This window comes from Egretta garzetta, unplaced genomic scaffold (genome assembly GCF_000687185.1).
Source record: "Egretta garzetta isolate BGI_Z169 unplaced genomic scaffold, ASM68718v1 scaffold118, whole genome shotgun sequence".
Lineage (NCBI taxonomy): Eukaryota > Metazoa > Chordata > Aves > Pelecaniformes > Ardeidae > Egretta > Egretta garzetta.
The window spans coordinates 4,063,222-4,089,206 of NW_009260484.1; the positions used below are offsets into that span (position 1 = coordinate 4,063,222).

General features: G+C 37.2%; 1 protein-coding gene across 3 annotated transcripts in view; it reads right to left on the minus strand.

Annotated features, from left to right (window-relative positions):
- The window catches only part of FAM120B (family with sequence similarity 120B), a 54,318-nt gene extending 28,440 nt beyond the window's left edge, over positions 1 to 25,878 (minus strand). The window contains exons 1-6 of one of the 3 annotated variants that reach the window (XM_035899709.1): positions 25,543 to 25,878; positions 21,996 to 23,041; positions 18,544 to 18,724; positions 12,319 to 12,414; positions 6,014 to 6,186; positions 1,878 to 1,970 (exon numbers count right to left, since the gene is read on the minus strand). In XM_035899709.1, coding sequence (XP_035755602.1) covers positions 1,878 to 1,970; positions 6,014 to 6,186; positions 12,319 to 12,414; positions 18,544 to 18,724; positions 21,996 to 23,041; positions 25,543 to 25,576 — 1,623 coding nt within the window. In that variant the 5' untranslated portion in view covers positions 25,577 to 25,878. Of the gene's footprint in view, positions 1 to 1,877; positions 1,971 to 6,013; positions 6,187 to 12,318; positions 12,415 to 18,543; positions 18,725 to 21,995; positions 23,042 to 24,654 lie in introns of all 3 variants that reach the window. The other 2 variants (XM_035899712.1, XM_035899710.1) reach the window with 2 other exon arrangements.
- Between the last annotated feature and the right edge of the window lie 107 nt (positions 25,879 to 25,985).

The window sequence follows — 25,985 nt, forward strand, 5'->3', positions numbered from 1 at the left end:
GCTCAAACTACTACCAAAGCCACTGCCATGAATTTCAATAGAGTAAGACAAGCAAGTGCTCTACAAAATAGCCCGATACAAAAATTTCAACTGCATTACATCTTTTGTTGTTTTTCGGCACAGCAGAAGGCATTATGTGTCACTGCATGAAGTGCTTACATAAGCAGCAGAGTGATGTAACTTTGGAAAGTACCTGCCAATAGCATGCATAAGTCAATTCCAACAACATACTGCCCGCTTCAGAGAGCGATACATGATACAGTGTAAGATCAGCTTCATGTTTCATGTACTTTTATGTCAACAGTGGAAAAGCAGACAATATCTGATCTGCCATAAGCTTTGTGGGAAAGTTACAAAATTTTGTGAACAACTTTGAATTAGTAGAATGACTGCTGGTAAGTAGTACACATTGACTAATATTATGTGTTTGGATGAAATACTCAGATTTTTAATTTCATAGAACCACAACACAAATGAATCGCACAAAGACATTAATTCAAACAGAATAAGCTTCCAAGCATTTTAGAAACTTACATAATAGTACCCGTAAGTGCACCTATAAACAAATTGTTTCAATGCGTCCTGCTTATGCCTGGCTTCCTTTATGTTTTTACTGAGTGACTGCCACAACAGGCTTGATAAAATAACGATACTCTCAATGTTAAGTGCAACACTCTACATAATAATGTCTTTGACAGAAATAAATCATATGTTTTTGCTGTTTTCCATATTGCCTTCATCTCATTGCTTTCTTTATGTTACAGAGATCTAACACTTAATCAGCTGCAGAACAAGTACATAATGAATTTGGAAAAAAAATGATAGAAGGCTGGATTTTATCTGTTATAATGAATCAAATAATGAAACTGGAATCACACTGGTTTTGTTATTTTGGTCCCATGCACTAGAAACCAACGATAGTGATAGGAGTGGTTGATTTACCTTGCTATCAGCTAAAAGTACTTTTAAAACTCTAACATGGACTATTCAAAGTAACAGAATTTATTGGAAATAGAAGTAGGATTTTCAGAGTGAAGATATGTTAAGGTTTCAACCATTTCTAACCCTTTCCCCCTTACTTTTAAGTAAACCCACAACTTGAAGAGCTATTGAGATGTGCAGTCTGTGCTAATATTGCTAATATTAGCAATAATAACATTGCTAATACTTTGAATACAATCTCAAGCTATAAGATTGAAAATACTCTTTTATAATTAGATATGCAAGAATAACTATTTAGATGGCTCTACCGTAATAACCACCTAGGAACCTACTTTCCCATATGTGGATTCAAGAACATAGGAAAGGAAAAAACCGTATTTGCACAGCGTATATGAAAATTTTTAAAAGAACTCCCAAATAATTACAAAATATAGTGATCCAAAAGGTCTTCACTACAATAGGCCACATTAGGTAACAAGCCATTTTTCTGGTTAGGTTTATGTTACACTTACATTCTCCCACAAGTAGTAGTACCACACGTTATCTAATATAGTGATTTTCATACGACTTATATCCCAAAACACTATCCTCCTCAGGAAAAAAGAATGAAGCAATGTTTCAAGACAGGATTCACCATCACAAATTTTCCATCAGCTGGAAGTCTGGAAGCCGAGTCAGGAAGAAACCCAAGACTAATTTGCTCCCCCTAGGATTGCAACCACTAGAAAGAGTCCTTTCTATTTTTTTTTTTTTTTTAAATGTGATTAACAAATATAAGTATACACATGAACTGTAGCACATTAAAAGCCTATCCATTTACCATGACCCTCTGTTCTTGTATCCAAAAAAACTTAATGCAGAAGAATTTTCCCCCAAAATATTTATCCCAAAGTTACCATGAACATTTTATGTTACTCCATTATTCCAGTCCATACCTGCAAACCTGCCAGCTGAGCAGATGACTTCCCTTTGAGGCAGAGAATGAGTGCCAAAAATGCATTTAAGTCCTCCAGAGAGAGGCTACTGACCTAAAACAGATTAAAAAAATAACACATTATCTGAAGGCTCTGAAGAACTTTCTGAAAACTTGCTCCTCTTGCTCAAGCACATCAAACTTAACACAGTGACCTCATGAAGTTATAACCACCATGAATACATTGACTAGGAAAAGACACTTAAAGGGAACAAAATACTTACTTTCACAACTTGAATGAAGTGCATACCCCAGTACCCATGTATATTGGATTTCCACACACCAAACAAAATGCCCACCCTTCATCTATTCCCTTCACCTCTTCCCTTGGAGTTTCTTAATAACAGGAAATTTCTTCATCTGCATAACACTAAGCATAATAAAAAAAATGAGATTTAAAAAATAAATAAATAGCTTTATAATCAAGACCCAGAACAAAAACCACCTTTATGAGCCACAGATGTGATGACCATTAGGATTTCTTTCAAATGCTTACATAGTTATCTGTTGGAAACTTTAAAAGTAATCTAAAATATTTAAATTACCTATTTTAAGCTAAATTTCAGGATTTAACAAAACATACTTGGATTCTTTTGGTTTGAAGTGGAGAGAACTCAACTATAAGAAAGCTAAACCTAAAATGTTCGAGTGGGCAAACATAAAGGAAGACTCTAAATTCATGTAAAAGTTCACTCTAATACTTCTGTCAGAAAAAGGAGAATGGAGACATTTACTGCTGTGAAAAAGTATTCTGGGATTCTATAGAGGCACACGGTCACCTCAGGAGAAAGACAGTACCTCTAGACCAGCTGGACTGATTCCCTGACAGTACCAGTCCATTCCTGATCATCTGCTTCTTCTTCTAAGAACACTATACACTATACATGTGCACCAAGACCAAATATGTTACACATGCTGAGGCTATAACAAGGGCTCTAAGTGAGACCCATAAAGCACTACAATTCTTTATTAATTGGAACTTGAGAGAAGGTTTCTCTTGCAAAGTGTGGAAATGTGCATTGTGGGTTTACAGTACAATTAAAAGGCTGACTAAAACTCTGCATTGCCTTTCTTTTAACAGCTTGATTTTTGGGGAATGTTGTGTATATCCCATTTCAATCAGTTAAGAGTATCTGTTACAACTATTAAAAATCGAAAAGTCACAGAAAAAATGAAGGAGAGAAAAATTAACAAAAAAGTATTGACGAAATCAATAGAAAAAAAATCCTAACCACTAAGTAGCCATCTATAATTACTTCATTTATTTGCTTAGGAGGATTAATCTATAATTTTTTCCTCAAGGTAAAAATTATTCAACTGTTACCGAGAATTTTTTTTTTTTTTTTAAATTGGGCCTTGCTGCTTATCCCATTGTAAAATACTTTGCCCTCTATGACTGTTAAAACTTGCATAAAGCACAAGAATGTGAGGGGTATCAGAAAAGTTTTAAGGTTTCAGAATACTCCGTGGTATTCATTAACTCCACCTGGCTGCTAAGATCTGATAATGGCCCTACTTTACCTTTTATTTCAAGTCAGGTGTCACCTTTGTGTAGATGGCAACAAGAGAGGTTTACTAAACCTGCACATTTTTTACACTGCAGTAACAGGAAAAAGTGACTTTCATCTACAAAAGAATTCTTAATACTTGCACAAATTTGTCCTAAGAAAAGTCAAAGATTGCTTGCAAGTACAAATGCGCCCAACAGAGCAGATCAGCCAAAATGCTTACAAATGTCACAATGCTTCTCTAGAGAAATATTTTATTCAGTAACTGAACTTGGTGAGTTATCATACTTCCATTGTCAGATTTCTTCCAAAACTGTAAGAGCTTGAAAGAGAAATTTCCCCTTTCTTTGGAGGCTCCACAGTTTGATATTTGAACTCATTCACTCCTTTCCCTAACTTTAAAGACAGATCCACTATTTTGTATTTTTTTCACTGTTTTTGTTCTTGATTTGGAGGATATTTGAAAAGTACCCTCCCTGAAAAGATCGCTCTTCAAATCAACACTTTCTTTATATATAGTTAAAATTTGCTTATTGGAATTTTATTCTTGCTTTTAAAAAAAAAAAAAAGCATCTGACGTTTTCATTAAATACTTGCATATAATTTTTGAGGAAGCCAGATGGGTTGGTCAGTATGCTGGATCCTGCAAAAACTTAAGTTTTAGCTTAAATTAAATTATAAGTAATGAAAATTTTAAGAAGTTTATTTCTCCCTCATATGAGCTGAAGGAAATAATTATGTTAGGCTGCTTCAAGGCAACCTACAATTGCCCAACTTAAATCACCTTTGGGGTAACAATCCACCTCTCCTCTCTAATACAAATGTAAGACTAAAGTGTAAAGTAAAGACAAGAATTAGGCCACGGTTAGACAAGCACTGTTTTCTCAGCTATAAAACAAATGGAAGCAGTATGGCCAGCTCAAAGCATGGTTGCTGACATTCTTGCTCTCATGTTTTCCTCTCAAACACCCCAAGAAAACAAATGGACAATATCAGAGACCTAACCAAAGTTTAGATCAACTCACCAACGAAAAACATTTTAAACCAAATCAATTCCCTAGTCTGGTTCACAGGGTAGATTGTATCAGTGCAACCCAAAGAGCAGAGAGAATCAGGAAAACGAGACAGGTATTGAGAAACTAGCACCGCCATGAAAAACCTTCCATCAGACCAAGCCCTTTGCGTGATCTCTCTGCTATTATTCTTATTGAAAACAGGAGCTGCAAAACTGTTTTCAACTCTTTTTAACACTAGCCACCAGATAATAAGTTCTGAGAACGATATCCCTAAGTTTGGGTTTTTTTCCTATTTTATTAATATGCTGTGATCAAGTCTCAGTACATCCACATTTCTGTAGGTGTTCTGTCCTGTTGCTCCTCTTCCCAATCCCACTAAAGAAACCCTTCTCAAATAATTTAGTAATCACGCTATGAAACTGTGTACAGGATAGCAGAATAAATAAATGAAATGGTCATTTCATACCCAAATATGAAAAACACTTTGAAGTATGTTTAAAGCTAAGTACATGACATGTACCCTTCTGAATTGAAACAGCAAGGCATGAAATGATCTTTAATGAGTTTCACCTTCAAAAAACTTTCAATTTATATCCTGCTATACAAAAATCAAAGAAAAAAAAAAAGCTATATGGATTATTTGTATAATTCCCAGATGGTGTATTGAGTAAATACATATAAGTTTGAACAAACACGTATGAAGGAAAAATAAAGGAAAAGTCAGGGAGAACTTGTTTTCACATATCACACACCAGTATAAATCTGTTATCAAGGAAAGTCTGAAAAGCAAAACAAAAGACAAAATGCAGTTCAGTGTGCAAGTAAAAGTGAAACAGAACTTATCAGATTAGATAAAGGCATTGTAATTTTCTCATCCTCAGAAAGGAAAATCTGCTTGTGAGATCAGCATTTGAGAGGTGGCAGGTACAGACAATACATTAAATACCTAAGAGAAATGTAAATAGTGAAGCAATATTGTATTTAATCTTGTGTTCCTTTTTATTACAATTAAGGCAGCCTGCACACGGCCAAATGTTTGGAATTAGACCTACTACCTAATAATCACCTATTACTCAGAATTTAATGAGAAGAGCCATATCCTCAGTTATGGCTTGAAACTGAGTAAATTGACAAGACGGTGTGAAAAAGTAGTGAGAGCTGACTAAGTATTTATATTGTGTGCTTGCACAGCCTGCAATAGTCACCTGAGGGAATGTCTTCTTTTGATGACACAAAGGAAACACAAAAAGAGAACCTTTAATTTGCAAACAGGTCCCAAAAAGCGGAGGAAATCCCTCAGTTTACACTCTCTGTTAAACTGCCCAAGGGGCTTTGTCATGGGCATGTGAGAGTTATGATTAACTACTAAAAAACCCCAAGTGTTTCTTGAACAGGATGAGGCATGTTAAATGGAGTAATTAAAAATACTGTAATGCAGTACTATTATATTTGATCAACTATGCCTACAGAAAAGATTAAGAGAAAAATCCAGCACAGGCTAGCAAGAAACAGTTCATTAGTCAGTCATATCTATCAGGGTTGACAGGTGAAGAAAAAGCAACTGTCCCAGTTACCTGCATCATAAGATAGGCCAGCAAGCAGCAGAATGCTGCAACAGGTGCTTCTAGAGCTTGGAGCTCTTCCATCCCATCCTGAAGGTGAAAGCATGCCAGAAATGTAGTATAGCGTTGCTTTTCCACATCAGGTCCTTTGGCAAACCACAGTGTTTTCAAATTAGGTGTTCCACCTACAAAAGAGATCCATTATTTTATCTTGGCAGCAACAAGATAAAACATGCCTACCTCACTACAGTGTGAAAGGAAAAAACTGATCTGCTCTTGGCACCTGCAAGTTGAAAATAAAATGTATTTGATAAAACCTGGCATTTGAAAAAAAAAAAAAAAAAAAAACCAACCCCCAAAAAATTAAAGCCTGTAATTAAACAAATTGTACTGAATGCAGGCACGTTTAAGCAGAGTGAACTGAATTCAATTGTTACAACAATATAGACAACTTTCAGACATCATCAGGCTTTTACCCTTTACAAGAACAAAGTTTACCTACAAGTGTATCCTCTCCCTTGGGGATCCATAGCATTAAATGAGGTTAGCTTCATCATAAAATAGTAATTCAGTAGAAAACAACCCTATCTGTTTCTTCTCTCTCTCTCCTAGAGCTAGCGTATCGTGGTCCTTGAGGGATCCTCACATTGCCTTCCTTATAATCACCTGTTTTAATGAACAAACTGGTCACCTATGCCATTTGCTGGCAAACACATTCTCCACAAAACAATGTGCTGGTATCACTCCTCTGCAGTAGGTTCCAGTTTGGGAACAAAAATCAAGGCTATCTGGTATTTTGCACTCCCTAGGCTACTGTATGAAACGCTGTAGCAAACACACACAAAAGAACTGTCATCAGTTATGTATAATGTATCTTTCCACACTTTCTATAGTATCATTCACCTAGGTCTCTCAGTCCTTAGTATTTACCCCATGTTGCCATCTCCCAGCTTGTGACATGTGTGAACTAATGTAAAATTTGGTCCCCATTTAAATTACATTTAATCCATTATCAAAATAAACACCAAGGCACATGAAATAACAGAACAGCTAACTGGTTATGCCTAAGAATCCCAATTAAAGACAGAATCCTCCCATAAAGTACTGCTGCTTCTGTAGTTAAATACAATGAGGTGTGAATTTTAAATGCAGACTAATTAAGCTACATTTGGTAACAACTTTTCTTTTTTGTGTGACATGCAGCAGCTGTAGTCCAGTCAAGAACACTTGGTGATAATAAATGGTTAAAGCAACAACGTGTTGAAATCTACATAGGCAATGTTTATTTAACCAAGAAAGCCCATTAACCAAATGGTACTTATTCTTTGGAAGAAATAGAAGAAACTAGAAGAGAAGTTAGGTTTTTTCTTTCTTCATCTCCCTGATGGAGGTTTCTTTCACTATTTTTAAGACTAACTCTCCTGTCCAAAGTTTTAACGATGTAAAGAATTACCATCATACAGCCTGTAAGTTTCTAACCTTATTTTGTAGGGAAATACATATGTTAAGAAAAATACCAGTTGCTTGATTGGAGTCGGAAACGCAGGTTAGCAATAACACAAATACTGGCAGTGAGCAGGCCAGTACAGACAGCACAATAAGACTCAGATTAGTGGTTTTAATACTGGTAATTGCTGCCTTAAGGAAAAAAAAAAAAACAAAAAAACACCACACCACCAACAAAAAAACCGAACAGCAGAGACTGACTTCCAGGAAGAAAGCAAAGATAACATGCATAAAACCAAAACAAAGCCAACTTTTCCTACGAAGGCTCAGCAACTTTAAAGTGTTTTACATGGGTCAAGTCAAATAGTTTTGATGGTGTCTGCTTTCCAGAAGGTTCCCAATCCACTGCATATGAAGAGACACGACAAGAATCAGTTAAAGGAAAGTCCTCTTTCCATCTGTAAAGTTTTTTAAAATTGCATCCAGGGGTATACCTAATAATAGAAATCCTTCCTTCTTCAGAGTAAAACCATGAACTACATCAATAGTCAAGATTACATATCTATATTGAGAGAGCTCAACAAAAATTCAAGACATCTCTTCCATAAACAGTTTCTTATACTTTCAGAAACAACATCTACTTGTGCCTGGGAAAAAGAGGTACTGATGAATTATGAGTTATTTACTCTGGGAAAGAAAACTTGATGCTCTCCTTCTGGAACATACCAACCAAAAGTGCTATTTTTCTGAAAGGATCTCTCCTACAAGCAATTAAATTCCATGTAATACCCAAGAGTGATCCATTATATTAACCTTAAATGAAAGAGAGAAAACAAAGAAACAAATACACTGAAGTTTAGTGGCCCTCCCATCATGAGTACAGTCAACAGACATAAGATTCGTATACAGTAGACCCCCAAAACTGTTCTCTGCTCAAGTTACATCCTCACTACATACTTTACAGCAATTAGAAAACATTCCTGAAAGAGAGAAATTTACGTGGATAAGGAAGAGAAATATTTTACTTTCTGAACACATCTAAATATTTACTACATTAACCTTAAAAAAACCCCAAAACTGAGTAACAAAAACATCTGAGAAATGGAACAAAATATATGTATAACAGATGCATCTTTACTGTGAAGATTAGTCATGAGAAAATTAGCTATCCTACCGGGGTTGTAGGAACCACAAGTTCCTATGAATTAGAGAGATACTCAAACAATGCTATTCTCAACATGCACAAAACTGCGTGAAAACTGTATCCAGTACTACATAAACTGTAGTCTTTGGGAACTCCAAGAAGAGGAGTACCACAAAGATCTTCATGGAGATCAAGAGGTACTACTTGCCTAAACACAAAAATGGACAACCAACAAGTTAAGGGAAAAGCATTGATTCAATTTTTTTTTTCCTTTTTCCTTTTCATTCACATGTCATATAGAAAGCATAATGGTAAACAAGAGCAATTCAGGGGAATACATCAATATTTATTTAATGTGTTTGAACTTCAATAACTGACATGAATACGCAATGCATGCAAAAGTCGTGGAATGCATTAATACTATGACATCCTTGAACTCAAGGCTTATACAGAGGTGACCCTCACATTCATACCAACTTAAAATATGTCATCATTGTGTATATAGATATAAATGTATAATTTAACTGTTTATGTATATTTGAAATAGTGACTATCGAAATTTCATTTTATAACACCAATAATAGAACTTTAACACTTCATCGTTTTACACACTGAGCAATAAAAATAAGTTGATAAAAATATACTTGCTAGGAACGCTCAACATTAACTTGTCAACAACTGTGGCCAATTTTAAAGATGCCATAAACCCAAATGCCAATTAAATCTGGCCATTAAAGCAGCATTCCAGAGACAGCATTTTGAACATAAGCATATTCATGACATATTCCTATAAGAAGCAACGATTAGAATACTGAAAGTACATCCAGACTCCTGTGCTATGAAGCTAGAATATCCTACATATTTTCAGAAATAAAATGAAAAGGAGATTCTATACATTTCCAGTAAAACTTCCTCTGTTCCATATAAACTGTACACACACCAAATAAATCAGCTATGTTCACAGGATGTAGATGTTAAACAATATTTTCTTGGATCACAGATCTTCTAACAAAATTAATTTCTCAGAGAAATTAAGTATGAATTTAAGTGCTGCTCTGTCAACGTGTGGGAAACATCATGATCACATTCATTCAACTGAAAGGAAACATTCCAGAAGGGAGAAAGAGAGACAGACAATATGAGCAAGCACGGATGCTAATTCAGAAGACTGTTGCTCAAGAAAAATACATATACATAATACACACTATATTTTATATTTATTTTAAGCTATCATCTTACAGCCTTTAGGATTCGATATTTCATTTAAAAAAAAAAACTAATACTCAATCTATCACCTGCAAGCTTTTCAGATGCAAGACAGTTCTACTGTTTTATATACATAAAAAAAATCAGTGGGAATTCTACTTTTTTTTTTTTATAAAATTTAAAATATTTATGGTTATGCACATTAAAATTCAAAGTTCATATCAAATATTCTTTCTTCAGCCTTTTTAATCTAAATCAAATTCAGTAGAGTCATGATTTCCCAGATATTTTCCGTACACTTCTAAAGTAGTTGCGACAATGAGGTTATAATTTTTTCCAAGCAAGACAAAACAAAGAACCTTCCCAGATTAATTGCACCTGTGATTTTTTCAAATAGTTTCTGGTATGTTTTTTTTCTCTTTTTTGAGTAACCTGATCTTCCCTGACAGCTTTGAACTCTAACATCCTATAACAACTTCTTTAAATTTAGCTCTAAATATGATCCCTGTCTGAAAAATGTGATGGGCTGTTGAGAACCTTATTTGGTGAATTAGAAAGTCATGCTGTGGAAAATAAAAGATGCATGAGCGAATGTAAGGCATACAAATATGGACTGCAAAAATTCTGGAAAAATATTTGTTCGCTGAAGGAATGACAACAGAGCACTAAAAATAAACACTAGAAGTTCTCCTCCCCTTTTTTAATAGTCTGCTTGAACAGCCTTTCATTGCTGAATTAGTATAGATTATGGCTGAAAAGATGCTGGTTTTATAAACTCCTCTTATGTGGTTGCTATAAACACACAGAGTGATTTTAAATCCTATTTATTGTCATCATGAATGTGGGTTCTATGTGTAGCATGTGTAGAACCTGAGCACATGAGATTAAGTGGATTCCTCTCCAGAAAGGGAGGAAGTTACTATACTACCTGGGAAGGAAAATTTCACTACAATAAATAGAGTATATTTGCCATGCAAACTGAAATGTCACTACCTAGGTATGGTTTATACTTCATTGGGCTTTGTTTGCTTGATTTACAAATGCATGTTCCCAAACCATTGTATGCCGAAATAAAACAGTTGCACAGGACAGACTGATCAATTTTTACCCTGCGTATTCATATCAATGTGGAAAATTTCACAGCAATTTTATGCTATCAAGTCAATTATACACTCACTCTCCTAATATTGTATCGGGGTACTGGACAGTGAAACTACTGTATATCAAATGAAACCTTGTTTGTACTTTGTCTACGTAACTCATTTCTTTCCAAACAATTCCTCTCAAAAGTATTTTGAAAAGGCTGATATCTAAAGAGCAACTGTTTTTCTGACTCTCATTAAATATAAGTTTCAAATATGAAGATAAATGTACAATCTTAAGATACTTTAAGAGAAAATTTACTATAGCCCTAGCAAATTAAAGAAAAACAAGTAGTTTCTAAAGCAATCCCTAACAAAAAAAAGAAAAAAAAAAAGTGCATGCATTTCAACTTCTTCTGAATCTGGACTTCAACCAGAGTCTGGATTTAGATCAGAACAAAGACTGCTACAGAAAGCTCTGGGTACTGAGGAAAGAAGTGCTAGTAATTACTCTCAAAAAGTTGAGTAGATAATTTTTCTTAACAAGATAGCAATGGCATTGTACATCAATGGAAGTAATTAATTTCATATGAAAGACTAAAAAACCACTGAGGTCCTGATCCACATGATAGCAGATGACTTGACAGAGAGAGAGAGCTGTGAGAGTAAAGTAGAGGTGTTATGACTACAATAGCATGGACAAATGAACAATTAGAACTATTTTCCCTCTGAAATAACAAAACGGGTACAGTACTGTTTACTTCCTATCCTAAACTTGTATTGCACGATACAATTTAGTGACAAAGAGATGAGTGACATATACAGTGCCCAATCTTTTCACTGAAGTACATATTTCCTCGTAAATGTAATGCATTCCTCCCAGGACTAATTTCACTGAGAGTGTTCACGAGTATGTCTTCTACGAAAGGGAAGAAGAACACACAAAACACTTGATGCTTAAGACAGTAGAAACAGCTTCACAGAAACAGAGAGCCTAATTTTTTTATTGAAAGCTGGATTCTCTTTTTGGGTTGTCACAGGTGATCTAAAAATGGCCCTTTTTATATTCTCCACCAGTGTCATTAACACATTCTCTCAAACAGCTTAAAAGAAGAATTTTAATATGGCCCTACACACCACTTATCCTGGCCTCAGAGCAGTATTTAGAACCTCTAAGAAATTGCTTGCATTTTAGAACTGATGTTTGAATTAGCACGGGGTTTAATAAGACATAGCAGTAACATGTAGCTCAAAGATGAATCCTATTATAATTATACAGGGTAATTAAAAACAATTACAGGCATGGAGCATTTCTACTTTAGCTCTTTGTTCTCCATAGTCATTTTGGATTCCATATCAAACATGTGATGATGGATTGTCTAACCTGATTTCAGTGGTGTCATTATTTCAGTTCAGATTTAAACACACTTTTATTCTACCTGGAATAGAAGGTTGTACAGGTTGTATCAGCTCCGGCTGCTGGAGAGGATTTCCAAAATAGACAAACCACTCTTTTACCAAAGGATAAGCTCCACCTAAGAAAGACAGAATTGGATCAGTAAGTCAAATGCAAGTATTGACACTACTGTAAAAGTTGGAAGCAGTGGTGATCGGGATTCTGAAGTAATAAAAGGCACTTCATAATGACTTGTTTGCTCAGCTGTTTTAAAAACAAACCAAGAAAAATTAGTATCTTTATGACAAATCATAGAACAAATGAAGAGAGTTTGAATTATGTACTATAAACATGAGTTTGGAGTTGGGAACTGCAGCCAAAAATGTAAGCACAAGAGTTTGTGGAAAGCATTCTAAAATTACTTTCAGCCAATTTTAGGCCTTCTCATTGCAAGGCAGTTCAGGAAGCCGTGGAAGCATCTGGCATAGCTTAGGGACGTACATGAGCTACCTCTCTCAGCGCTGTCACACTGCCACATATGCAGGCAGTCCTTAATATGATTCTCCTCCCAACTTCCCCTGACATTTCCTGTGTCAGGGTTTGAGACAAAATCTCTATAAGGAGGCCTTGATGGCTATTTGAAAGCTGACAGCAATGGAGTCATCCCACTGTCAGATGTAGAGCTTTTACAGCCCATTGTTCCAGACCTTTTATCTAGTACAAAGGGATTGTTTATGCATAGTAGCTCAAGTGGCTTCCTACCCTCTAACCCCAACTCTGGCCCACCCCCCAGGTAAAGAGTAGGGTGCCTCTTAAATTAAAAATTTCACTACTTGAGTTGTGCATATAACTACTTGATGCTTTAACAAAAAAAAAAAAAAAAAAAAAAAATATACCCTCAGAAAAAACTTAAGCATTTAAGAATTTTTGAAATGCAGCCTACCCAATTTCCAATAGTCAGCTCATAATAATTCCAATGCAAGTCTTCATAAAAAGCCCCTAGAATCATTATAATTGTTATAAACAGTGCTTCTGCATTCTGTCCAGATTTTGCTTATGGTAACCATGCCATAGCGCCCTAAATTTCCACTCTCTGTAATTCGTTAAACAGTATGAAGTAAACAGATTTAGATAGCCCACAGCACTTGGAATAGTGTTTTCAAATCTTTTCCAGGCAAATCTCAAAGCTTTTTTTTCCTTCCCTTGTCCCTTTCCAGTTTCACAGAGTTGCATCTCTAATTCCTCCCAGCTCTCACCCAGTGCTGAAGCCACTGTTCTCAAAAATTCCTGCCTTTCATCATCAATTCCAATCAACCTGCACTTTATTATACAAGTATTTCCGATGCCACATTATGAACCCTAATCACAAACTTCATCTAGCTTAAAACAAACCAAACAAACATCTCCAATGCTCCCCTCCATCACCCCAAAAATTTTGGTCACATTTATTTCCTGATCTTGTTCATAGCTCAGTGCTGCAAATGACTGTTGGCATGAGTGAACAAGTAGTGTGCTATGGTGCAAGGGCAGAAATTCCTCAGATGGAGTTCTAAGTGTCAGGGATAAGAGAGTGGGAAAGAACACAACAAAAATCTGTTTTACAGCCCTACTTCTTCTTCCTTCCTCACCCATGGACCTGCAGCATAAACTGCCAACAAAGGTGAGGGACTGAAGAACCAACAGCTGGACTACGAAGAACAGCATTACACCTGGCTTGCCATGTTTCACTGTTCAAAAACTGATGACATTAAGAATAAAATGAAAAATGCCTACACTGGGGAAAAAAAAAAAGCCTTAAACTTCACATTCCAGTAGCTGAATAGTCTCACATGTTGATTATAAATCACTGCCTATGATAATGCTATGTCATGAACAAACTCCTCCAATTTAATATCGCAAAGTCACTTTCAGAAACATTCTGATGTTTTAGCATTGTGGTTTAAGATTTATTATGTAAATTACTCTGCTTTATTCAGTCTGTTTAGCTCACAGCCTCCCAGATTTTAGCCTGGCTTCTTAAGGAAGCAAGCCTAATACAATCAGGACATCTGTCTTTTAATTAATTCATGGATGCACTGCTGTTTTGACTAAATCTCAGAGAGAAGAGATTTCAAATGTATTAAATTCCTAAACATTTTGTGAAACTGGTGACTCAGCTGACAGAGGGATCCTATTAGGGCACCAACTGAAAGGAAGGCAGGAAAGTCAAGTTACCTGTTGTATCTGAATGTACTGGATGGCAAATCAATACACAAGTAACTATGGAAGAGCTAGAACTGAATAAAAAGGTAGATGGGATTTGGGGAGAGCGGGAGGCAATATACTTGAGAACACCATATATTGCAGGAGGGAGTTGTCAAGGACACAGGGAGAAGTTAAGCGCATGGTAGGAAGGAGCACAGAAATAGAAAAGCTTTGCTATTGGAGAGGGTTGCTCTTTATGAGTTCCACAACTCACAGAACAACTTCTCAAAACGACTCTCGATTCCAAACGCCAATGAAGTACTATTTTTACATCACCCATTCAGCTCAAGCACAGCAAAAAGAGAAATCAATAGGAAACCTCTAGTTTTGTTATTCTAAGGTATGTGAATGTTGGTACAGGACGTAGCACCACATCAGCTGAGTGCTCTTCACTATTATAGTCCACTAGTAACGAAAGTATATTACCGTTCACATAAGTAGCCAAATAAATATAGCTGAAAGCAAGGTGCTGTGAACTGACAGCATATTAACATACCATGAACAAAATGGAGATGTGATTACTAAACGTCACCCCTCCCTGCATGGAAATATCTCTGGAAAAAAACAGTCATTTTTCAAACTTTTTCCCCCACAATGCACATAGAGAGTATCACCAGTGAAATTCAAAAAATATCAGTACCTTTATTTAAATAGACTCTGAATGGCCTGTGGAAGCACTGCTTAGTCAGTCTAAGGAAAATTTCAACTATGTGCAAAACACCAAAACACAAGACAGTTGGAAATGCTGTTTTGTATGCTCCTCTACACCTGCAACAATGCCAACCCTCCTGAGTGGTCACTGGTGATAACTGGCAAAAATTCTGTTAACAGACTGTTTTTGACAGTGTCAAAGCAAGGGTCGGTCTGGCCTGCTAATGTTAGAACTGGGAGTGATGCCAGGACTTCCAGGAGCTGACCACGGACTTAGACTACATTGCATAACCTCCTAATTGGCAACAGTCACGCAGGAGCAGGTATTTCCATGGACTGCACTGGTGCCAAAACCTGCCAGCTTTGTTCTGAACTCTTCACACACAAAAGAAAGAGCTTGGCTGGCCTCTCAAGGTGCATTATGTACTGTTATTTTCCCCTTCGTCTTGAATTTTTCAAGTAGTACTGTTTTTCTAGGAAAGATGCTAAAAGTTGATGATTTATATATCACTATATATAATATTCCACTTAAAGATCAGAAATAGCTCAATTAATTATAAAGATACCTTTAAAATACACGGGCAACAAATGCCACACTATGAGGATCACCATCAAACCCCTATTTATATTGGTAGGGTCAAAAATAAGGCTGTGATTCTAGTAACATTTCTGTGAGTAAAGGTACATATATGCTTACCCTACACCAAACTATACCAAAGGCATAGCTATATGAGCAATTCTTTCAGCAGCACTGCTAACTTTTTCAGGCAACTGCTGATCTGCTCATTCCCGCTCCCTGCCACTCCCTCGGGCTGCTTCAACACAGCTGTTTGTGGCTACACAAAAAAAGAGTCAGATGGGAAAACAGAACCAGGTTAGTTACCTGACTGCAGGAAAGGGAGAGAAGAGAGAGGGGCTATTTTCAGTTTCTCAAACTAGGCCACCATGCAGCTGCACAAACAGCTGCACCAGCACAACTGAAAGGCTGCACAGGGACTGAAATGAGTGGCTGTGCAAGAGAACTACTTGAACTGGCACTGACAGCAAAAGAAACACGTATCATACAATGGCTTCAGGCAAAGTGGCATGGTCTAGGCAGGTGATTTCAAAGGATATGACAACATCCAGCTCCTATTGATTCTTGGGTCTTTTAGGCATCTTGGAAATCTCAACCTAGACATTCAAAACTAACAGTTTCTTGTTTCAGGGTAGAGGAAACATTCTTTTTAACCTGTTCTTACTAAAATTGTAACCGCTGATTTTACTAAATGTTGGCTGCTATGCTACCCCTATTTAACAGTAAACAATCAGATTTGCAAACTGCAAGGATGTCAGTTTCCAACACAGGAATCTTGTAATTGAGGGGTCTTAAGGAACAAAAAAGACAATCACTAACAACATACATCTCCACTACAAACAAATGTTGTGTAGAGTTAGTCAAGTTAGCTTCAAATGAGCTACACCAGCAACTGATCATGATGGCAGCAGACTGCAGGTGGACTAATTTAATCGGTTGACTCCTTCCAATAAGCTCCTTTTTAATGCTAATCCAAAGTAATTCTACATTATACCACCACCTACATACGGTGTAGGTTACCTCTTCCCATCCTACCCCTCACTTAATTACAGAAACTAGTCAAGTTGAGGGAAACGGGCAAGTGATTCTACTTACTTTGTAAAGAACAAAACTTCCTTGTAGGTCTAGCAGCAAATTAAAAAAAAAAAAAAAAAAAAAAACATTTACTTATGAATTCCCATACAGAGCCTGATTAATGATCTACACTCTTGACTTAGAACTAACTATACACCGGAATAAAAAAAACAACCCAGGAACTACTAGGAAGTGACATAGTTAAAGCAGTCAGAGGTAGATGCATGCGTTAAAAATGCAGACTTAATAGGAGCGCCCATGCAGACACACTCTCCCTACCTTTCTGGAAGGGTTAAGGATTGAGGGTGCACCATGATTTACTACAGAAAATTATCTCTGGAATTTGAAGCATGAACTGAGAATAAATGACACATATTATCTGTGGGTTTATTCTAAAATCACTTTCTTAAAAGAAGACCTCTTTCACGTTCAAATTTCATTTTCAGTAAGATTCTAAATTAATGTTTCTGTATTTCAGTCCTAATCTTCTTCATCTGAGTACTACAAACACTGTAACACAAATGCAAATCTGCCTACTACCCTGCCATCGCACAGCAACAATTGTTAATTAGAAGTTTTGGTCTGGGTGTTTCTGAAAACATCAGTGAATGTCCTACTGCTCAGAGGAATAAACAAAACGCAACCAAGTCATAATTGTCCACAAAATTTAGAGGCAGGAGGCCGAAAAATGAAAAATGACAGATGTGCATGATTACTGTCGGGATTGTTGTTACTCTCTCCAAAGACTATGTAAACTCTGATTCAGTTTTTCCTATTTTTTTTCCCTATCATGGCACAACTTCAACCTCTAGTTGCTTAAGGAAGTCAGGTACTTAATTACCTTTTTGTGCCTTTCTAAGCACATAGTTTGGATATTGATGGATATATTGATGCTGGTGCACGTTCATCAATAAAATGTAAAGTGATTACCAAGGAGAAATCAACACATTAAAACAAATAAAAGTTCAGTACATTTTTAATTTTCCACTCACTGCCTGAAAGACATGATAAAGATAACATTTAATTAATGGAAGTCTTAAGAACATAAGAATTGCCCAAGGTTGTGAATAAAGAATTCTCTGTCTTAAAGCAAAATGGAAGCACAGATATATATACCTGCCACAGAAACTGTTTATGCCACTGGATAAAAAAAAAACCAAAATCATATTTCCTTGCACTTTGAAGAAAGAAATAGTAATGACTGGCATGACTACTTGCATCTGTATTACTACAGTAACTATATTTGACTATCCAGCATCCTTAAAATTGCAGACTTGCAGACTTAAAATCAACAGAATGTAAAACTGTAACAGTGCATTACTGTTTTGCAGAAGTGCATTACAACTCACTAATTTATCAGGAGCTACACTTATCAAAGCAACATAAGGTTTCATATCCTCTCAAACTTTTAAAAATCTCCTAAATGTCATTGTTTTACTTGATCTTTTGATCAATAGCAACTTTCACAACTTCCCATTTAACAATGAAAAAAAACCCCAATGTTTAAAAATCTCTTTAAAAGCACTGAAATTGAACAGCATGTAGAAAAACCACAATTTCATTGTCACATTTTCCATTGATTGCTTGAGAAGCACACTTCAGCTCCCACAGTTTTTATCCTAAATATGAAGGTGATGTAACCACTGAAACAATGAATTCAAGATTTCCTATTTTAAAGTTGAACATATACTTGAATAATGGTGTAAGTAGTTTAATCCTTACCTTTTCCAGATTCCAACAAGACAGAATAAATATGCTGACGAGCAGAACGGTAGATAAGTGCCTGTCCAGGAATCTCTGTATCACATTCATCTTCCAAAGAGTTGCTGCAGTCAATCTCTCCATTACTCAGGATATTGAAGATTGCATAATTTTCAGATTGGATATGTTGTTGTTTAGCTAGCTGTTGTTTAAAGAAGGAAAAAAGGCATTATCTCCAAAATTAAGAAGGATCAAAAAGTAACAGAATGTACTCACTATTCAAGGAAATACTACTTTCTCTGCCAGTGGAAATGGAGGGAATGGCCAGGGAAGGATCAAGTGCCTTTTCAAATAACAGCAGTTTAGTATATTTTCAGACATCTATCTTTTTGTGGACAGGAAGCCCCAGGAAACTCATCTTTGCCTTTATTAGCCCCCCCTTGAATTCTTAAAACTTGGGGGGTTAATGACAGTTTTTTAGAGAGTAATTATTCTTAAAATGACTTCTGAATTCAGACACAGAAAAATGAGCTGCCCTCCTTTAGTCACCTGAAAATGTATCTTCCCTCTTTAAATAGCAAGTGAAGGCATGACAAAACCCACACTTTTAATTTTATTGCAAGATGAACTACATAAGACAGCTCCATTTCTTTCCTAAGCTGACTTTGCGTAGTTTACTTTGTGGTGAAATTAGAATATTTTACTTCACCACACTTTTGCTTTGCAATAGCTCTTCCCCAAGGAAAGAAATACAGTCCACTCCAGTGAGAAAAACCAGGTTCTGCAGGCTGTTGCTGAAAAGCAGAATCACAGCATCACCCAGGCTGCATATTAACCATGCAGATACATGCGGCTACAGCAGCTGGCTACAAGCAGCCTCAGTACAAAGAGGGGCCACTGGTCTGGAGCAGCTTAGATGCAGCAGCAACAAAGTTGCTCTTAGAGAGTGCAGAATTTCAACCAGTAACACTTGCAACCTGGACTAGCCAAGTGCAGAGCCAGACAGAGATGTACTTCACAACCTCGCACCAAAACTTTAGGGGTGTTCAAACAGCTGAGCAGAGCCAATTATTCCCATGGGGTGCCACTAATAAATTCTCTTGTACCCATGTTGTATGGCAAGCAGGCACTGAAGTTTCTCTGCTCTGTGTTCCCTGCATTTGTCACACTAACTGTATTAGTTGGGTTGTGCCATCCACACCATTATCTCAGCCTCTTTCTCTGGGAAATACCAGACCACTGGCCAGAGCCAAATTCACCATTTCTGCAGAATTCCAGAATCTGCAAGCCTGGGACCTCAGCAAGTAACAGCTGCAGTAAATCACTGGGCCATTACTGATCAAAACTAATCCTACCGAAATGTCATACTTTCAGAAGAAATTCTCACATGAGCATAAAATCAATGATAGGCTTCTGTGTACAATGACAATCATTAGAGTATTTTTTTAGAGCTATAAATTAATGGTTGCCCTGGAAGAAATAGTTCAGTATGCCTAATATATGTAATCCCCCAAATCTACATTTGTATAAAACAGAGTTAAGTATTTCTAAACATGATTTGAATGAAGCATTGAACTATTTCATACAAACCACTGCCACAGAGGTGAGATAATTTGAAAATACTAGTTTCTTGCAATTCACCAATAATCTATACATCCTTATGTACTAAAAAAATACAAGCTAATTTCAAAAGTATTGCTGTATTCAATGCTGTATCTTGAAAAATACTTCTGATTTACACCTATAGTCAGCTAGAAAGTTATGCTCTTCTTTTCTGATAGATGCAGCCACAGAGGGCCATGTCCTCAGGGTTGGAACTCAGTGTGTATGTCATTTATATGCAGTTCAGATTATGTGCAAGGTAAGCAGAACTACATATGGGTTTCAAAAGATGAAGCAAAGCACACACATTATGTATACAAATATTTAAACACCTGTAACAAAAGTAAAAGACAAGTTAACATGTCTACAACTTTGACTGTAATTTCCTTGGCCCAGTGACTGGTTTAACATAGGATTTATGCAGCAACAGTGAGTCATTCTTCCATGGAGTTTCTAAACATTATTATTTTATTACAGCAGTAGCTCAGCATGATGTGAGGGAGCTGCAACCCTTCAAATGAAAGATCTAGCCAAGAAATAATGACCACTTGTCATAGAGACCGCATGGTCCATTCTCCTAAGGAGCAAGGATATTACCACTATTGTCCTGGCTATAATCCAACCTAGATAATTACATTCTGGCTAATTTTGACTTGTACTTCAAGCATAAACAATATTTTTCAACACTTTATTAGGATGTAGGGTTGTTGGGGTTTTTAAATAATGTCTTCTATTTAACTACTACAGTCAAAAGCAACATGTATTTATGTGTGGGTAATTAAAAAAAACATATCTGCAGTTTAGCTGAAATGAGCATCGTATAGGTTACAATTAATTTTTAAAATGTTTTAGAGTCTTTTTAGAAAAGGAAAATGTAAATTATAAGATTACTTCAGAGTAATACGAGGAAACAGAAAAATAGTTTTAAAGAAAATGCTCAAAATAAGTAAGAGACAAAAAACCCCCCAACAAACCTCTCAATTTGGAGTCTATAGATACCTAATAAAATAAGGAGTAACAGATGGCTAATATGGGGTCTAAAATACACTGCCTTGTATAGTTGGGGTTTTTTTAATTAAATCTCAGTATGTTATCTTAGTTGCCATGAATTTACAGAATCATACTGTAGACTTACTACTACTGCATAAACTCTGATGCAAGGTAGCTCAGTTTTCTATTAGCCAGGTAGGCTACCCTAGCTAATATATCCACCCTCTCAGAGTGACCCAATCTGACATTTCTCACCCCAACACCAGCACATCACTGCCCACATGGGAAGCCGTAAGTGAAACCTGCTAGTGCAGCCCTGCTCTTTAAGGATTAACAAGCCACTCAAAGTGCTTTTAGTTCCTCCAGGGACAATGAATCTGAATAATAATTAACCTGATCTAAAAAATCATGACATACAGAGTTATAGGAAGTTTCCTCATCTCTTGCACAAGAGCAATTTCAACTTCTGCATTCTTAGCACAGCTCCCTTTGATACCTTGACTGCATGTGCCAGGCACAGCCAAGCAAACCACTAGCCAGCTGTAGCTGACCTGTGGGTTCTCAAAGCAAAAAGCAATTCATTACATCATGCAATACATGGGAAGTACACCTCTACACCCAGCTGTAGGCCTATACAGGAGCTGCTCCCCATTATTTGACCTGTCTGATGCTTCAAAAAAAGAGAAGAACCAGTTTTAATTAAGCACACTGCATCTGCCTTCATCATGATGCATGTAATAGTCCTAATCATGGCTGTACTTAACAGACAGAAGATTTTGCTCAAGCAAATTTATTATCAATAGGTTCGGTGTACTCATTACCAACTTCCACTAAGTGGTCATAGCAGTAAAGTTACCATTAAGCTTTAAAAAACAAGGTACCTGAAAGATTTCCTTATCCTGACACATGACTGTTTGCTGTTGAAGTGAGAGCACTTCGCAATTTGTTACGTTGGGAGGAATCCATGGGGACTGCTGCCCGGGCAAAAGATACGACGCCACTCCTCTGTAAAGTAACGTCTTGTCCGATCCCAAAGGTAGCATCTCTTCCAAGTGTTTCAGGCTGCTGTACGAGCATGGGACTTTTGAGATGTAATGTGCTACAGCTAGAAGTATGTTCGTTCTTCTGTTGTAGCTGTTATTCTTGTGGGAACTGGTGGCTAAACATTTATGCCAAAAGCCTTCCAACAAGCTTTCTGGAACAACATCATTGCCAAGCAAGCAAGCAAAGAGAGGGAGGTGTGTCAAACTAAGACCCAATGCACGGCAAAGATCTTCTCGAGAGTACATAACAGTGACCAGTCTGTCCAAACGGAGCTTCTCAATGGAAAAATAGGGGCATGTATTATAAATGAGGTAGTCACTATCCTGCCCGAGAATTCCTATGCAGTTCTGTTGCAAACCATACGCAGCCACCTCAAAGTCTGCCTCTTGCAATGTGCACACTGTTTTTTGACCAAGTGACTTCAGAGCAAAACGTGTAAAAGTAGGTAAAGCTGAGGGAACAACGAACATTCCTCTCCCTGGTTGTTTCCTGTGAGTCTTGATAAACTGAAATATTCTGGCTATTTCCTTGTTATTCTGCAACCTCCGTTTGATCCACTCATCTCTCTTTTTCTCTTCTACCACTCCGTCGAAGTAAAACACCAGCTTGATACCAGCTGCCATAAAAGTTTTAATAAAATCCTCTAAAACAGCAAGGTACTCCCGCCACTGGCCACCACAGACCCAGGATTCTGGTGTGTACCAGTATCTAACACAACTCATGGCATCTACTACAATAACAGGCGGGAAATCAGGATGATCGATGCGATGTTTTTCTGCCATTTCCCTCAGGTCTACTGTTCTGCATGCATCAGGGCAAACTCTTGCCACAAATCCCTGCAAACCTTTAATGCCCATGGCTGACCTCCGAAACTCACAGTAGTCTGAAAAAAGAAAAATAAAAACAACATTCTAAAATGCAATACTGAGGAACAGAATTAAATTCTACAACAACAACAAAAAAAAGTGTCTTTTAAAATAGATTGGTTCAAAATTTATGTGCGTGCTAGAAATCCCATTTAATATATTAACTTCACTATTAATGGTAGTCAGATTTGTAGATTCACAAAATATAGGTAAACCTCTAATTGTTTAAACAGGTCTTAAAAATTACATCTTCAGATGACAGGATAGTAAAATGGATTGAATTTCTGATTCAAAGCAGAACTGGTACTACCAAGACTGTTGCAGAAGTGGAGGCATTGCAACTGGTGCCGTACCAATGGACTACCATCTATTAACTCAGATGGTAGCTGAGCCATTCGCACAATCAAGGTACAAGACTGACGTCCAGAGTTACTCAGTATTTTTCCCCTGCTGACTTCAATTAAAGACATTTGCCTACTCTTAGTGTGAAAATCAAGCCATTAATTTCTGTGTTGTACACCGTCAGCTAAGATGTTAGGAGACTCTCTTTTTCAAGCTTTTAGTTACACCGATACTTGTTTTTCTAGCAATGTGTACTTTTCTATATTTTATGCCAGACATTAAATAACTAAAAATGGAATAAGCCTACATTCAATCTCAGGAAATATCAAAAGATTGAAAAATAGAGTCTCCTAATTCTGTGGCAGAACTTAACAGCATGCCAAATGAACCAATTTACACATTCTGTAGAGAGAGTTATGAGCTAAAATTAAAACAGTTGATGACCTCCATTTTTGTTTCTAGAAATCTCAGCACAAAGAATTTTGGCACAGCCTCTACAACAGATGTGCTCTTTCCTCTACTACAGCATCCATTTCCTTTACCACAGCACTATTTTATTTTAAAGGTCCTTCCAATGAAAAATTGAGGTAACAAGCTCCATGAAGCTTTGTTTTCTTCTTTATTCTCAAAAACTCTGTTTGATATTGCTCGAAAGCCAAATCCCTTCTCAGTTAAACAGTGAAGAAATTCACTATGTTTTAATTAAACAGGTACAATGTTTCTTGTTTTTCACACTGCTGATTTCTGACATTTCAATTACAGACTGTCTCACGAGTGTTACAATATACACACAGTACAAAAAAAGAAAAAAAGGAAGTTGAATTCACTGTGAATTGCCAGCTTTTAAAGGTATTCCTGAGTCCTCGGAGTTTAATTACCTAATACCCTCCAAACACAGTTTTTTGAATACCATCCTCTTTAATCATAAAATCCTAGAATGGTTTGGGTTGGAAGGGACCTTTAAAGGTCATCTCGTCTAACCCCCCTGCAACGAGCAGGGACATCTTCAACTCGATCAGGTTGCTCAAGAGCCCCATCCAGCCCGACCACGAATGGTTCCAGGGATGCGGCAGCTACCACCTCTCTGGGCAACCCGTTCCAGTATTTCACCACCCTCACTGTAAAGAATTTCTTCCTTATATAATGCAATATGAAATACATACAAAGTAAAACTGAGAGCATACACTAGACCTCATTGTTATAAAATCAGAAATAAACATGCATAATCTGCTTCACATGGATACAAGGTAGGACACTGCTCTCTCTATGATGCTACTTCCAGTGTTACCCGGGTGCCCTTAAGACTCCAGCCATTTGCTTTTCCAGGAAAGCTGCACCTCTGATTCCAAACGGTTTGAGCACTGGTAGGTTACCCGGTTTCATTACTTTCCACGGAGACCAAGCAAAAGGTGTGAAGGTCTTTATCTTTCAATCACTAACAAATGCGGTCAGGCTAAATGATTTGGGGTCACTACACAGACACAGTGTGCCACGGCAGGTCTTACTTCTGCAAAAATACATCATGTCCAAGCAAGTTTTAGTTATGCTTCAGTACAGATTCTGTCCATAATAGCTACACACCTAGAGCAAGGAGGCGTGTACACCTCCTTGTACACAACTTACTAGCTATGCTGTACTGTAATAAATAGAAACATTTTTTCCACCTCTTCACACGTGTATTCGAAGCACTCCTCTTGCCTAACAATTCAAGCAAGTCTACGCATGATACAGAGATTATCAGAAAAATGCCATTACTGGTACCAGTTTAGCTTAATCAATAGTACGTTCACACCCAAACATATAAGCAGGCAGCTTGACCACTACTAGCATTTTAATATTACTAGCAAACACATTCACTGAAAGAATCATAAAAATTAAAAGAGTTTATATTCTGTCAACCATCCTGTTCCACTACTAGTGACAGTGATGCTAAGGAAATCACTCTCTAATCCATCACAGTAGCAGAAAAGAGAACAAGTCAGATCTACTGACTTGAGAAGTACTTTCATCAGAGGCACCTCAATAAAGCTGGCAGAATCAGGACCAGAATGTTTTATGTTGTAATGCTAAGCTTCCCAAGAGTGGAAAACATGCACATTCTGTGGAACAGATGAACAGCTTAAGGCCCGACTCTTATTTCTAATGTTACTTGTGCGAAATGGAGATCTCATGATACCATAGGATCTCAGCTGCATTACTATCAAGTCCATGAATCTGCAGGGAAAAAAACCATTTTCTCCACAAACTGAAATAATCAAGAATGTTCCCCCTCTGCCCCCCGCATTTTATACAGACACAAAAATTGAGACCCCCACAGCAGCTGATACCACTAAACTTCATCTTGTCAGCAAGCAACTGCCACGATACAAATTTTATTATGCCCATGGTAACACACAGCATTGTAAAGGGTTGTTAGCAGAACGTTCACAGTAACCTCCAGCCCTCACAAGAGCCCTCTAGCCGAGACCCACAGCACAAGGGACGAGGAGCAAAGTCCTCCACTCCTGAGGCGCAGCAGCGCACAGCCAGGCCCGCGGACCCCACTGCCTTGAAGGGCCGGGGCCTGTCCCAGAGGCACGACAGCGGGAGGCCGCAGGCAGGCAAGCGCGGGGCCGGCGG